The sequence below is a fragment of the Gekko japonicus genome, unplaced genomic scaffold (assembly GCF_001447785.1).
Source record: "Gekko japonicus isolate JY-2015 unplaced genomic scaffold, Gekko_japonicus_V1.1 scaffold125, whole genome shotgun sequence".
In the NCBI taxonomy this organism is placed as follows: domain Eukaryota; kingdom Metazoa; phylum Chordata; class Lepidosauria; order Squamata; family Gekkonidae; genus Gekko; species Gekko japonicus.
Window position 1 is genome coordinate 961,394 of NW_015165834.1, and position 15,388 is coordinate 976,781.

The window sequence follows — 15,388 nt, forward strand, 5'->3', positions numbered from 1 at the left end:
TCTTTCCCAACAAAATGCTAGCTGAGATCCTTGAACATGGGGCCTTCTCCACACAAAGCAGAATGCAGCCTCTAATACTTTCACTGCCAAGAGAGTAAGTGGCCGTTGGTAAAAGTTTTCTCTTGACTGTGCAAAAAAACCCCCAAGGGTGAGATTTGGTGGGTTTCCCTTGTAAAACATTCAGGAACCACTGACCAACAGGATAAATTTAGCCTACCCATAATTAGTGCTGAAGTGCAGTCTAGATTATAAGAGCATATGAACTGGACTGAACTTTGTGAAAAGACCAAAAAACAAAAGCAAAAGGGAGGGGCTGAAAAATACGCATGGCTCTGGATGATGCAAAACAAAATCCTAGAGACTGTTCACTCCACCCTTGATTTAGGGGCATGTTCAAGTTTCAGAATCAAATCCTATTTTTGTCACTTGGGTTTGTTTCTTCTATTAAAAGGGAAGCCGTCTCTTACTGTCTACACGGGAGTCTCTGTGGCTAAACGAAATGTACCAAGATCTACTTTGATGTGGATTAAGCACCCTCCCTGGCTGATGAAGGGATGTAACTCAAAGCAGATTTCTTTAGCACACAGTTGCATAACAGTGTGATATTACATTTTCTCCCCCCCCCCAAAAAAAAATATTATTTTAAGAAAACATCACCTCCCTAACCAGTACCAATGTGCTCACCAATTCCTGCTGCCTGTTCCTGTATGCTGTAAAGTGCTCCAAAACTTCAGTGTAATTTTCATTCATCACATTATTTCCATTCACTTTCAAAATACACTGTCCCGGATGAAGCCCAACTGCTGCAGCTTTTGAGCCTTGAAAAGAAGTGGACAGGAGTCATATTAAGAATGCATGGCAATCCAGTAAGCAAGGAAGGAAACAAGGTTTTCTGGGCAAGACAAAGATGGATTTCTTCCGCAACCCAGTGGTTATTTTGCAAATTTTCATTAAAGAACTGGTTAAAAGGACTTTAAAGACTGTTAATATTCAAGAACCTTATAACCTGTCTAAAGATGTGAATATCTGGAGCCAGGCGACAACCATGGCCAGCTGTTTCCAAATCTGTAACATCTTAATGACCAGTTGCTCGCAGGCCGTATAAGAGCCCTCGGTGGGCCAGGTTTGGCCTGTGGGCCTTATGTTTGACACCCCTGATCCAGAGATACTACAGAAGCTCGAAGTACAAGAATTAAAAAAGGACTGCTCTCTTGGGCCAGGAAGGGAAGGAAGGCCCATTTCCTTTTATTTCTTCTGGGCCTGGCCTACCTAGAGGCTTCATGCTGCCTTCCAATCACAAGGGCTGATGGTGTACCATCCTAATCTATTCTCCACCAGAAGAGGGTCTGTGGCCTGAGCAAATGCATTTAAGGGTAACCTTTGTGTAGAGAGCAGAGAAACCGTCTGTTGCCCCAAGTCAATCCAGCATCCCCTGTAGCAGGGGTCCCCAACCTTTTTGAATCCGTGGTCACATTTGGAATTCCAACATGGCATGGTGGGTGGAGCAACAAAACAGCTGCCACAAAATGGCTGCCTCAGGAGACAGAGCCAGCCCACAAAATGATTGTCATCATCACAGCTTAATTTCAGTAACACAGGGCAGATCCTTGTGCTGTGGGGGCAGCTATTGCCAAAGCAACAGCTTAAGACCCTGTGCCCTAATACCACCATTGACAGCCTGTGCTTCGCTGGCATGAATCAGACTGAGGTGATAGTCCTAGCACCAATGCTGACTGCACCCCTCATTATGACTGATTTGTTACCACTGTTCCACCATCATCACATAATACTGTATACTAGCACTTTATGACTGGTTTTATATTTGCTCTGTTTTTATCTGTTTTAATTTTTATATAAGCTGCCCTGAGCCTGTTTCGGTGGGGAGGGTGAGGTATAAATCAAATAAATAAATGAGTAAGTAAATTTTAAAAATCTGCACAGCCAATCAAATCAGAAACTGGGCAAAAGCCCTAACTGGCCCCGCCCATTTCCTAAAAACACACGGTGGTCCCCCAAAAAGGTGTCCGAGGGCCCCATTCCTCATCCCTGCATGGGCACATCTCCATGAGCACAAGAAGAATGCCAAAGGACAGGGGTATCAAACATGCGGCCCAGGGGCTGGATGAGGCCCCCAGAAGGCTTCCATCAGGTCCGCAGTGGAACTGGCCATCTCCTGCTTCCAGTTCTGCTGCTGCACCAAGAAGACAGAGCATCACTTGCCCCAGAGTCCCTATGTATACCTTGTGGCTAAAAGCGACTGATGGACCTCTGTTCCATATGCTTATCTAATTCCCTTTTTTTAAAAATTTCTCTTTATTCATTTTTCATAACAAAGCAAACAAGAACATGCAAAGAATCCAATAATAAACACTCGACATTCCTACAAAAGAGTTACAGTATCATTCAGGTATTTTTGAACTTAAAGCCCCAGAGATAATAATAACAAATAATGAAAGCATCCTTTAAATTTCGACTCTTAGTACGTTACATCAGAACCCATTTTTGGTAGCAGGTATTTATTGGCAATATGCCCCGAGAGGTAAGAAATGAAAATATCGGGAACCATATTTCATCCATCTAATTCCCTTTTGAAGCCGTCCATGCTTGTAGCCGCCACCACTTCCTGTGGCAGTGAATTCCATGCGTTAATCACTTTTTGGGTCAAGAAGGACTTCCTTTTATCCATTCTAACCCGACCGCTCAGCAATTTCATGGAGTGCCCATGACTTCTTGTATTGTGAGAAAGGGAGAAAAGTACCTCTTTCTCTACCTGCTCTTTCCCATGCATAATCTTATAAACCTCGATCATGTCACCCCTCAGTCGTCTTTTCTCCAAGCTAAAGAGCCCTAAGCGCTTTAACCTTTCCTCATAGGGAAAGTGTTCCAACCCTTTTATCATTCGAGTTGCCCTTTTCTGCACTTTTTCCAAAGCTATAATATCCTTTTTAAGGTGTGGTGACCAGAACTGCACATGGTATTCCAAATGAGGTCGCACTATTGATTTATATAGGCGCATTATAATATTGGCTAAACTGTTTTCAATACCCTTCCTAATAATCCCCAGCATAGCATTGGCCTTCTTTATTGCAGTCACACACTGTCTCGACATTTTCAGTGAGTTATCTACTACAACTCCAAGATCTCTCTCTTGATCTGTCTCTGCCAGTTCAGACCCCATCAACGTGTATTTATAGTTAGGATTTTTGGCTCCAATGTGCATCACCTTGCACTTGGCCACATTGAACCCCATTTGCCATGTTGACGCCCACTCGCCCAAAATTGACAGATCCCTTTGGAGTGCCTCACAATCCTCACTGGTTTTCACCACCCTGAACAACTTTGTATCATCCGCAAATTTAGCCACTTCACTGCTTACTCCCAACTCCAAATAATTAATGAACAAGTTAAAAAGCAGTGGACCAAGTACTGATCCCTGCGGTACCCCACTGCTTACCACCCTCCACTGAGAAAATTGCCCACCTACACTCACTCTCTGTTTTCTATGAACTAGCCAGTTTTTGATCCATAAAAGAACTTGTCCTTCTATCCCATGATTTTTGAGCTTACTTAGGAGCCTTTGATGAGGAACTTTATCAAAAGCTTTCTGGAAGTCAAGGTAAATAATATCTATTGGATCCCCCTTGTCCACATGTTTGTTCACCCCCTCAAAGAACACTAACAGATCCACAAGTTCACATTTGAGTTATTTCAGAACTCTCGGATGTATGCCATCTGGGCCTGGTGATTTATCAGTTTTTAAGTTGTCTATCAGTTTTAGGACCTCCTCTCTCCTCACCTCAATCTGACTCAGGTCTTTCAACACCCCTCCTGAAATCAGCAGTTCTGGAGTGGGCAAGCACTTCTCATCTTCCACAGTGAAGACAGAGGCAAAAAATGCATTTAGCTTCTCAGCCATTTCCCTATCATCCTTCAGTAATGTTTTAACCTGGGTCCTAGACTCAGAACTCTGAGCATGAGATTTCTGTGGTGAATGTCAATCAATCAAAAGTAGGTTTGCAGCTTACAGAGCTAATGTTTTAAGCATGTTTTTATTTTAAGTAAAAAAATATATCTTTGTGTTTGTGTCCTTTATAAATGTAATGCTACCTGGCATTACATTTTATGACACACATGGGCTGGCCCAACAAGGTCTCATTTATGTCAGATCTGGCCCTTATAACAAATGAGTTTGACACCTCTGCCATAGGACTTCATAGCACCATCGTCTCACTACCCATTCCAGCCAGCCTCAGTACACACATACACAATAGTCTGGCAGTTATACACAATAGAGGGTCGATATGTACATCCCCTGAAGTATCAGCCCATCTTGGGCCTTGGGGGACCTGACCTGGATAGCTCAGGCTAGCCTGATCCCGTCAGATTGCCTTGGCTAATATTTGGAAGGGCGACCTCCAAGGAATATCAGGGTCATGATGCACAGGCAGGCAATGGCAAACCACCTCTGAAATGTCTCTTACCTTAAAGCAAGTTTAGCTCACCGCCTTGTGGTGCATAATGCTAAAGAGCTAGAACTTCTGGCTGCCAGACACTCTTAGGTTCTCCTGGCTCTTTTACACACAATGCCATATGATAATTAATTAATTAATCAGCCCTCCTTCTATAAAGGCCTGGTTTGCAAAGTAGTAATTGTACACAAGAGTGAGCCTCCTGTCCTGTATTCTACTATACCACTTAGCAAATTTTGAAACGTTCCACCAGCCCAAAGAGGTTACATTTTATGTCCATCTCTCATATCGCACTCAGTTCTCTTACCTCTCCCCACAGCATGGACATATGGTGGTGCCTCTCCTCGTATCTGGAAGCACAGTATTTCACTGCAGTCTGGGATTTTGATAATTCTATCAAAATATGGGAAGAGGAAAAAAAGAAAATGGCCATTATACGCTAGATATAGGTACCCCCTAGTAACATGCTCATTATAATCCAAACAGAAGGAAATAAAATCATCTACCAGAAATAACATGAGACAAACATAATCAGTACTGAAAAAAGCACCCATTAGTTCTAAAGGTCTCACATGGCAAGATGTTCTTCAGACAGTTCTTCATTAAAAGTAAATTCATATACCCTTTAATTCAATTTCATTTGTGCGCCGAAGCCAAAAGTATTAATTCCAATGGATTAAGGATAATCTCTATATTCTTTTTCATGGTTCATAAGAAGGCATGATTAATTATCTTTATATCTGTTTTTATGTATGCATTTGTTCAAACTGAACCAGAAGATGGGCTTGTAAAATGCTTATGCTGTTCTCATTGTGGTAGGCAGTAAACAAACAAACAACTGAATGTTAACAACTATGAGCAGGTCTTCAAAAATAAGGGTATTACTCTTTAGACTTTGTTGCCACAAGAAGTCGAAGAGGCCTCCGAGAGCAGAAGGACTGGTTTAAGATGGTCTCCACTTCCTGAAACGGGCGCAGGAACACCAGGTCCTCGTTAATGGAATAGATTTTCCGTCCAACCTGCAAGCCAGCCATCTGAAAGGACACAGGAGCATCACACACAAGACCACACTTTGACTTTTGAGTTGTGCAGGATAAAAGCTAATTAGACCAATGGGATTCATGTTGTTTTCTGACCAGCCTAGAATTCCTTGGATGCTTATTAATAGTTGGCTTTTGCAATACATCCTGTTTGGGGCTGCCCTTGAAGATAACTCAGATGCGTCACCTGGTATAGATTGTGTGTGTGTGTGTGTGTTAAGTGTTGTCAACTGGCTTCCAACTTATGGTGACCCTATGAATTAATGCCCTCCAAAATGTCCTATCAGTAACAGCCTTGCTCTGGTCTTGCAAGCTGAGGGCCATGACTTCCCTTCTGCTTTTGCTAGTCAGAGAGAGGAGGAACAGCAGGATGGGACAGTGAAGTCTATCCTACCAATAACTTGAAATATCCTCTAAGCAGGACAAGTCTGAGGGCTAATCCACTCGTTATAAGCTCCTCATGCCTGTCAGGTGCGTTTCTTTTTGAGAGTTTCTCGCTAGGAACTCAATTCCCAGTTACACACAGGTCTGATTTGGATCTGGATTGTTTCATGCAAGGAGATGGGTCTTAGGCCTCCCTCCATGCCATTCTCCTGACCTGGAAGGGCTACAGGAAGCTGCTAATTGACTCATTAGGAAAACTTACATGTAGCTATCAGAACATAATAAGTTTCCTTGGTGGGGTAAACAGCTGTTCCCTAGGGTTCTTTCAGGCAAAGAAAATAGCATGATGTGGGGGAGGGAGGCTTCTCCCTGTGCCATGGTTCCAGTTTAAATTGGGTCCAAACCTGCCAGGAGAATTAAGTTCTCAGGTAGAAATCCAACAAACTCATCAGATACAAAGCCCTCATGGTGGACATAAGATATGAACCAGCCTGGAGTGACAGTCTACATTACTTTGTCTTCTGAAATTTTCCTGTGATTCATCTTTCTTACAAGTGAGTACATTGTCTAGATACAAGACACTGGATTTCTCTAAGAGCTATCTATTGGCATGGCCAACGGCCAAAAGGATGTTGGACAAAGTCCAATGAATTATCAGACATCTGCTTGTTAATTGCTTCTTCCAAGCAAGATAGCACTCAACATGCCTCCTGATAGCATCCCTCTTCTATTGTCATTACATCCTAATATGCTCCGGGTTTTATTGATTACAAATCCATTCCAAGATTAACAGTGCAATCGTAAGCAGAGTTATATCCTTTTAAGTCCACTGAAGTCAAGGGGCTTAGGAGGGGTGTAACTCTGCTTAGGACTGCACTATAAAGCATGCAAAGACTAAAGTGTCTCAACAAATCCCTTTGACACGGATTTATTCAACCATATACACGGGTAATGTTTTGCTGTAGAACGGACGGCTATATGCATTTTGTGATTCTGAGCAAGCGCCGACAAACTGTGAACTCCAGGGTGGAATTCAGCTTCCTAAGAATGTCAGCTCCAAAGTTCAAAACGGAACACATACCTGAAATGCAAACAGGTATGGAATTGTGGAACAAGCAATGTCTACTGAAATTTCAGAAACAGAAACAAACGAGGTTGAACAATATTTCAAGTTATTGGTGGGATAGACTTCACTGTCCCATCCTGCTTTTCCTCCTCTCTCTGACTAGCAAAAGCAGAATGATTCATGCAAAAGGTACAGAAAATATACTACCCTGATTTTTTGCATACTTTCTATGCATCAGGATTTAGCTCTTATTATTACATACTATTTTTATTTTTAGTACACGTAGCCCAGCCTATGGAAGTGACAGAGTCATCTGACATATTAGCTTTAATAAGAACATTCTTAAAGGTGCTAATTTGCCTATACTTAGCTAAATTTGCATGACCCACCCACCCCCATTGAAGCCCAATTATGAATGCCTGCTACAGGTGACAACGGAATATGAACAGAGGCATATCTGGGCTCCCTGCCTCACTTCCTTCTCACCATCATCTATGTAAGGGTTACATAGTAAAGAATGTACACACAGCTTTTCCTGGATTGGGGCCTCCCACCCCTCAGGAAAAGCACTGGGGGGGGGGCGATTTTGAGTTGCAGCAGAAGGGGGATGCCGGGAACTACTGCTTCCATGGGTGGAGATCCTTCCATCTGCAAAAACTGTACAAGAGAATCAAGCCAAATTGTACAACTTGGAAGGTCTGCAGCACATGAACCGCATTTCATGCAGTCCCACCTAGATACAGAGACCAGTCCCTAGCCTTCTCACTGCCTCTCCAGCCGCACTTGGGGAACAGAGGCTTTTGGAGGTTAAGGTATGTGGAGACTTCAAATAGTTAAGTGGTCCCCAACTGTTAGACTCATCATACAATGGTTCTTGACAATCTTGAGCCTATGAAGCCTACTTGCTGCTTTTGGTTGATAAAATGTTGAAGGTGAGAAAAGGCAGAAGTGGCTAAGCAACAAAGGTGGCAATGTCAGAAGCCAGGCAGGCAAGGCTAGCAGAGTGAGGGAGGTCACTTAATGTTCCCTAGAAGGACACCCAGAGACAGTACAGCTGGGCATACAGACCTCATTTTGAGGGGTTGTGGAAGAGAACCATTTGACCCTCCATGTACTCAGTCTATCACCATTATGACTTCCAACAATGGACCAACACTGATGACATTTTCAGTCTCCAACCATTATTGTCACACCTGGGAGACCTAGAACTAGGCTGAAGGAGTAGTCTCCTAAGCCTATGGGCCTAGGGTTAGGCCCATGGTCCATACAAGGAAGGATTGGTTCATGTACTTCTAGAACTAGTAACTGCCTGCTTCTTTGTCCCTTGACTCCTTACTGGTCGTATCTAGTGAAACCTGCCAGGGTAGCACTGCTAATTCCAGTCCATGAAGTCTTCCCCATTGATATTCAGGCATACTGGGAGTGGAAAAGAGCCCTGATTTTAAGACATTCCCTCCAGTAACTAGATGTGGTGAAAGCATCACTGGGCCTTCCTACATCATCTCAACCATGGAAGGGTATGTCCTCCACCAGATATAGTTAGAAGTGGTGGCTTTGTGCAGCCTTATGTCATTAAAGGATCACTCTGAAGCAGATGGTTGGCAGGAGGGTGGTAATCACAGCAAACCCCTCATACTTCGGGGGACAGAAGTATATAGTTGTGATATTCCAACGGGAAGTCATCCTAACTTAACTGAGAAGTGCTAGCTGCTATTAGATCCAGAGGTAACAGAATTTTGAAAGATAAAAGTAACAGAAACGTGCCAATTTCTTCTACATTCAGTAGAAAAAAGCAAGAGTCCAGTAGCACCTTAAAGACTACCAAAATATGTAGCAGGGGGATGAGCTTTCGTGAGTCACTTCTCACAAAAGCTCGAACCCTGTCACATATTTTGTTAGTGATTAAGGTGCCACTGGACTCTTGCTCTTTTCTACTGCTACAGACAGACTAACATGGCTACCCATCTTGATCTCCTATATTCAGAAGGAGAAAACGATAAATAATATCCTGAACCAAACCCAGTAAACCTGACCAAATATTAAGTCATAGCTGACATTTACGGCAGCCAGATGTTTCTAGGAAAATAGCATTTATATAAATGCTGACCCTGCTTTTAAAAAGTTCAGACATCAAAGATGAGAACAAAACGTTGGCCTGGGAGCCCATTCCAACATAACATTTTTCGCTCCTCAGAGGAGTACATTTGGAGAAACACATGAAAAGAAGTATCCGCAGGTATGGAAGATCCACAAGCTTGGTGCCCTAATTCCTGCTTTCAGATCATTCCCCAAAAGCCTACATCGTCATGAAATAATGCTATACATGTTTATTCTTCCACTGCATAAAATATTATGAAGGAATTTATAAGTGGGTTGAGTTACATCCTTTTGGGTAGAGAGTGTGAAATAACAAGGATTACAGGATTCTTTGGATCCTGTCTATAAACAGAGCTGTATGATTTCTCCGGGAGTCCAGAATGTTGTATTAGGCACAGAATACAACTTCTTGAGAAAGCTTTCATTCTCAAAAAGGCAAGTTCCTGTCCTTGCGGCTGAGAAGATATCCTTGAACAACTGATCAACTTGAAATTTCAGAGACCAGGGAAATAGCTGAAGATTTCTAGCAATCAGAAGTATAAACTTTAATGTAGGGTAGTAGTTCAAGTGCCCTGACCTGGATGGCCTCTTGTTAGATCTCAGAAACTAAGCAGGGTCAGCCCTGGTAAGTACTTGGATGGGAGACCACCAAAAAAGTCCAGGTTCGCTACAAAGGCAATGGCAAACCACCTCTGCTCTTCTCTTGTTTTCAAAACCCAATGGGGTTGCCGTAAGTCAGCTGTGGCTTGTTGGCACTTTCCACAACCAATGGTTAAAGTGTTACTAGGATGTGGAAGATTCAAATCCCTACAACTGCAATGAAGTTTAGTGGGTGACTTTGGATCAGTTATGCTTGCTCGGTCTAAATTACAAGCTTGTCGTGTGGATAAACTAGAGAAGGGAAGACCATGTATGTTACCATGAGCTCTTTGGAGGAAAGTTGAAATAAAATACATCAGATATAGACTGCAGAGTAACTTCAATAAGGGCAGAGAATTAGTACAAAGTGCATAATTTATACAGGTTGCAGGATATGGATTGCCTAACTACATTTTTTTTAAAAAAAACAACAACTGTGGAATACATAATCCTGTTTATAATCAGCCCAGAGGTATAACTGACCCTTACCTACATACTTATTTCTGCCATCTTTAATGCCATTAAGGTCTATCTAATTACAAGTTTTACACGGATTGATTTAAGAACAAAAGACTGGGAAATGCCAGGGAAAATATGCTGCATTCAGTAGCCAACCCTGGCTTTCTCCCCTCCCCCACTGGGAGCATCAAGCCACTAGAGGGTTTTTCCAAATGGTCTACAGCTGCTCCACTGGCACTGAACCATACGCTGAATAGCTTCGTAGTATCAAAGCACAACTGAAGAGCCCAAGAATGCAATAAAAAAAGCAATATTGCTAGGTTTCAAATCTTTGGCGATCGGAGCCAATAGCTCTCCTGTTCGCCAGGATTTGGATGCTGTCCCTGTTTGTAGCGATATTTTAAGGTCAAACAGGGCAGAAGGGCAGCTGGTCAAAGCTAAGTTATTCTTGGAAGGTCAAGAAAAAGATTCCTGTGCAAATTGTGTGCTTCTGTAGTCTCAAAACACAAATTATTCTTTTTCCCCCAGCACTGAATGTTCAATAGGCGGCTGTCCAAAGAAATGACGGAGAGATTATTTTTCAGGCAGTCGTTTACCAAGAGCTTCATATTCATAAAACAGTTGGCTAATCTCGGCAGATAGATCTTGGTGTTGCCAGAGATTGTGTAACAATGAAAAACAAGGAATCTTGCCCACAATCATGTACCCAAACGATCAGTGAGAGTAGGGTTGCCAACTTTCCCAGAATTACAACTGATCTCTAGGCTACAGAGATCAGTTCCCCTGGAGAAAACAGCAGCTCCAGAGGGCGAACTCTATGGCCTTATACCCTGCCGAGGTCCCTCCCTGGGCTTTACCCCCAAATATCCAGGAATTTCACTACCCATAGTTGGCAACCCTTAAGTGAAAAGGATAGATTCTGAAGAATTATCGCCACTTCTAAAACTAAGCAGATCTGGGCCTTCCCTGTACTTGGATGCACAACCTCCTGGGGACTCCTTACAGGCCTGTAGCCAGGATTTTGTGGCTTGTGGGGCAAAACATTTTCTGGCGGGGCCGCCATTATTTGCCATAATGATGGGTGGCACACGCCCCTCTCCCTCCATCCTGCAAGATTTAAAGAGCCCTCCAGCTGATTGGCGGGCCACATGCTCCCCGCCGATCAGCTGAAGGGCCCTTTAACTCTTGCAGGAGGGGAGGGAGAGGGATGTAGTCCTTTAAATGCTTTTGGGAAGAAGCAGGGGGCCTTTAAGAAGTGGGGACCCTTTAAGGAAGGGGGCCTGGCCCCACTGTAGCTACGGGCCTGACTCCTTACGTAACCTTCATGGCTGCTTAGAGCAGCAATTCTTAAACTGTGGTTTAAAACTGCCAGGAGAGGGAGTAGAGGAAAACTGGACTCACCTGCTTGCAGTATGGGTCTGTGAGACAAGGAAAGGGATACATTATGTTCCCTCCTCCTGTGTTTCCACCAACCAGGAGCAAGCCAAGGACAACAATGTTACACGCTCCTCCAGAGCTCGGACCAGGCCGTTGCCATGGGTCCAGGAGATAATGATGGGTGTAGCCAATGTCTGGTGCCCCCTCCCAAACCACCTCAGGCTGGGAGTGAGCAGAGCCTGCTGAGACTATCTTGTGGAAGCATGAGATGGGGGGGGGGGAGCAATGACAGATGCACACTCCACCCACTGTCTCCTCCTGTTCTGCTGCCATGAAGGGAGAGCCACACCCAAACAGTGCCACCGGCACCTGGGAGGCTTGGCTCAAAAAAGGCCAGGCAAACAGTGAGAGACTAAGAAGAAAGAAGCACCGGAGCAAGGAAGGCTGGGGAAGGCGCAGGGAAAAATGGGGGGGGGGGAGAAAAAAAAGGGGGGGGGGGGGGAGCGGTGGTAGGTGAGCCCAGGTAAGACAGAGAGTGCCTCAGAGTGGGAAGCAGAGGTAAGGAGAGAACATGGTGGAAAGACAAGGACAGGGCATGTTCTTGGGGGGGGGGGGGAATTGAAAGAAATTAATTTTCTAGTGACCCTTCTAGGACCCCTGACTATGATATCTAAAAGCCCCTGACACCTAAAAGTTTAAGAACCCCAGGCTCGGGGCGGGGGTGGGAATGCTAATTGAAACAAAGCTATACTATAATAGTGGTACCGATAACTTGAAAAGGCAAGGCTTATACATCGGAGTCTCCCACCATGTGGAAACACGCCATGAGAACATCAATTTGTACTGCTGTTAAGGTCCTTCATGTTAAGCATCCAGGCAAACTACAGATTAATCGTAAGGCTCCAGCTTTCTGGCTCTCCTGCCCACTCCACTTCCCTAGTGTGCACCTGGTCCTTCTTCTCAGTGGTTGTAGAAGCAGTGGCAAGAATGGTACATTCAAGGCATGTATGCGCAGATTAACAACCAGTGACTAGGATTCAGCACACATGACTCCATCTTGGAGGGTTATGTTCTACCACCAACCCCCTTATTGCTGCCACTGCCAGTGACAAGGGCCACAACTAAGTATAAGAACAAAAGACACATCCTGCTGGAGCAGATCAGTCATCCGTCTAGTCCAGCATCCTTTCTCACACAGCAGCCAACCAGTTCCTCTGGAGGGCCAACAACAGAAACTGAGGCCTTCCCCTGATGTTGCCTCCTAGCATTGATATTCAGAGGTTACTAATGAGGTTCCCTTCAGTCACCAAGGCTAGCAGACACTGATAGACCTATCCTCCATGAATCTTTCTAAAGTTTCTAAAGGTGGAACCAGGAGGCGAGCAACGGCGTGTATGCGGGCACGGCGGAGCCTTGCTAGACGGAGCCGAAGCCGGAAGCGAGCACGGAACGTGCGCCTACGCGGTCCTGCCGATAGCCGTCCAAGGGAGACACCGGAGGCTGCCGTCCAAGAAACATCAGAGACTGCCAAAGAAGACGCCGAGCCAGAACAACAACAACAAGGATCCACCACCTGGGTGTCGGTAGGCTGCCCCGTCCCCAGAAAAACATGTGGCCCAAGTTAGGTTTCAAAGTTCTTAGAACGCAGCATCTAAACCGCCCAGCGACCCTTCGGGGTTAGGGCAGTATAGTAAGTCTAAAGTATAAATAAATAAATAAATAAATAAAATAAGTTGTCTGTGCCTGTAGCCATCACTAGATCCTAGAAAGCTTTCCTGCCCCTTAAATTGAGCCCTGCTTGGCTGGTTGAAGCAGGGTCATCAGACTGTCTCTAATTACCACTGTCCAGATCACTATTAACGATGGTAGAATAGGCAATGACTGGTGTACAAAGAAGAGAAGAAGACGCTGCAGGGGGCAGCAAGAAGACAATTAGGATAGTGAGGTCAGCACCTTCTCTCCTGTTAAGTGTCATTCCTTGTGTGTCTCCAGATTGCTACTCTAAATAATCCACTTTCAACTCACTTTTAATGCACTTTACAACTGGATTTTGCCCTTTCACCCAGTAAAATCCAGTTGGAAAGTGCACTGGAAGTGGATTGGAAGTGGATTATTTAGTGTGTGTGACCGCAGCCTTAGACTCTCTCAGCCAGTGATGTCATTAGGACACCATCTCTGTCTCTCTTCTGAAGAAGAGTGCATGCACATGAAAGCTTATACCTTGAATAAAGCTTTGGCTGATTTCGCACAAGGGGCTGTGCCGCCGTCAAAAAACAGGATCATGAAACCGTGGGAAAAATCGGGCGAAGCCGCGGGTTAAAATGCAGTCGTGCGGCTTCGAGTGGGAAATTAACCAATGGAAAGGGAGGTGTGATGGTGGTGAAGCTCCTTTTGTGAAATCAGCCTTTGCTGGTCTTAAAGGTGACACTGGACTCAAATTTTGTTCTCCTTTTCACTGTCAAATATGTAAGTTCCTGAATAAAGATTTAGCTACATTTTCATCAGGTGCGCACCTTTGCTGTGTTAATTACCCTGCCAACAAAAGGGTCACTCGGACGGTGCAAGTACGGTTGCTGCTAAACAAAGGGTCACAACTTCCAGCTGGCTCAGTGCTCTTTTGCCCCATATGCATGCTATTTGACGCTAGTCCCCACACAGCCTCCCTGCCTCGCCTTTCACATCTTGCAACACAGCATGAGGCCTGCCATCGTCTCTGGGGGGGGGGGGGGCTCTGGGGGGGGGGGGGAGGCCCTGCTGCCTTATCGCTTAATGAAATTACTCTGCAAGAATGTGGTTAGAGAGGAGCCAAAAACCTATCAATGCACAAAGGCAGTTTATTGTGAGAGGAACTGCAAAAAAAGAGGAAAAAAGATCCTCAATTTCCTACTCGCCGCCATTAAAATGAAATGGGCTTATGCGTGTTATTTCGGGGCCCTTTCAAAGGATTTGCTCTCCTTTCTCAGGCTAAAAGGGAAGTGTTTACAGATGTCAGAAAGTTTCACCTCTGCATGTGATCCCCGTCGAACAGACTTCACCACGAGCACTTTGTTCTTTTCTTCTATGTCAAAGCCGTAGTCCTCCTCTTCTGGTAAAATCTGGGAGGGAAAGAAGAAAGAGCATCTTTGAGAACCATACAAGTCCTGAGTTTTACAGTAACTGGTCTCTGGTTTGATAGCATCTCTTCCTCCCTACCCCATATCCATTTAAAACAAAATGCTGTTTGCCGTATTTTCCCACTACATTATACAGTCATAAAGTATGAAAAGGTGAAACAAATTGAAAAACTAGAAGGCAAACAACTGGAGACCATTCTGTTTTGAGTTCCTGGCTGAGGTTTCAGTACTAGTTAAGTGACACCACATGCACAGGAATGGATGCCAACAGCATCAAGGGTTTCTTTGAGGGTAAGGGTGCACATTATTATTATTGTTGTTGTTGTTATTTATAAACTGCCCTCCCCAGAAGGGCTCAGGGCAGTGTACATCACTATCAAACATACAGCAAATTAAAAAATACAATAAATAATTAGTTACAGCTAAAATCAATAGGCACTGGGGACCACTGTCTTACAGTGTGTTTTGCTTATTATCTGGGAACAGTGAGATACTCTATCTGCTGTAGGTATAGCCTTCTTAATAAAAAGGCCTGTGTCACGAAATACCATTCCTTTTGGGTCACCTTCTTCAAGGTAATTGTCTTAAGAGCAGATATATATTTATTGCACATGTCACCTGTAGAGGATTTCTGGTTCACGAGTCTTTATGTAAATCATGTAATATATAAGGTTTACTATTTGTTTCAATTAATTAGGGAATTTTACCACTTGAAAATTCATTTTGACGTCCGCTCTGCATTCT

The 15,388-nt window shown here is 44.1% G+C and overlaps 1 protein-coding gene across 1 annotated transcript in view; it reads right to left on the reverse strand.

Moving 5' to 3' along the window:
• Window positions 1-15,388, reverse strand: part of PREX1 (phosphatidylinositol-3,4,5-trisphosphate-dependent Rac exchange factor 1) — a 202,993-nt gene that overhangs the window by 60,420 nt on the left and 127,185 nt on the right. Inside the window, exons 17-20 of the mRNA XM_015410907.1 lie at window positions 14,534-14,626; window positions 5,355-5,503; window positions 4,777-4,862; window positions 685-818 (exon numbers count right to left, since the gene is read on the reverse strand). Of these exons, the coding sequence (XP_015266393.1) occupies window positions 685-818; window positions 4,777-4,862; window positions 5,355-5,503; window positions 14,534-14,626 (462 nt within the window). The remainder of the gene's footprint in view (window positions 1-684; window positions 819-4,776; window positions 4,863-5,354; window positions 5,504-14,533; window positions 14,627-15,388) is intronic.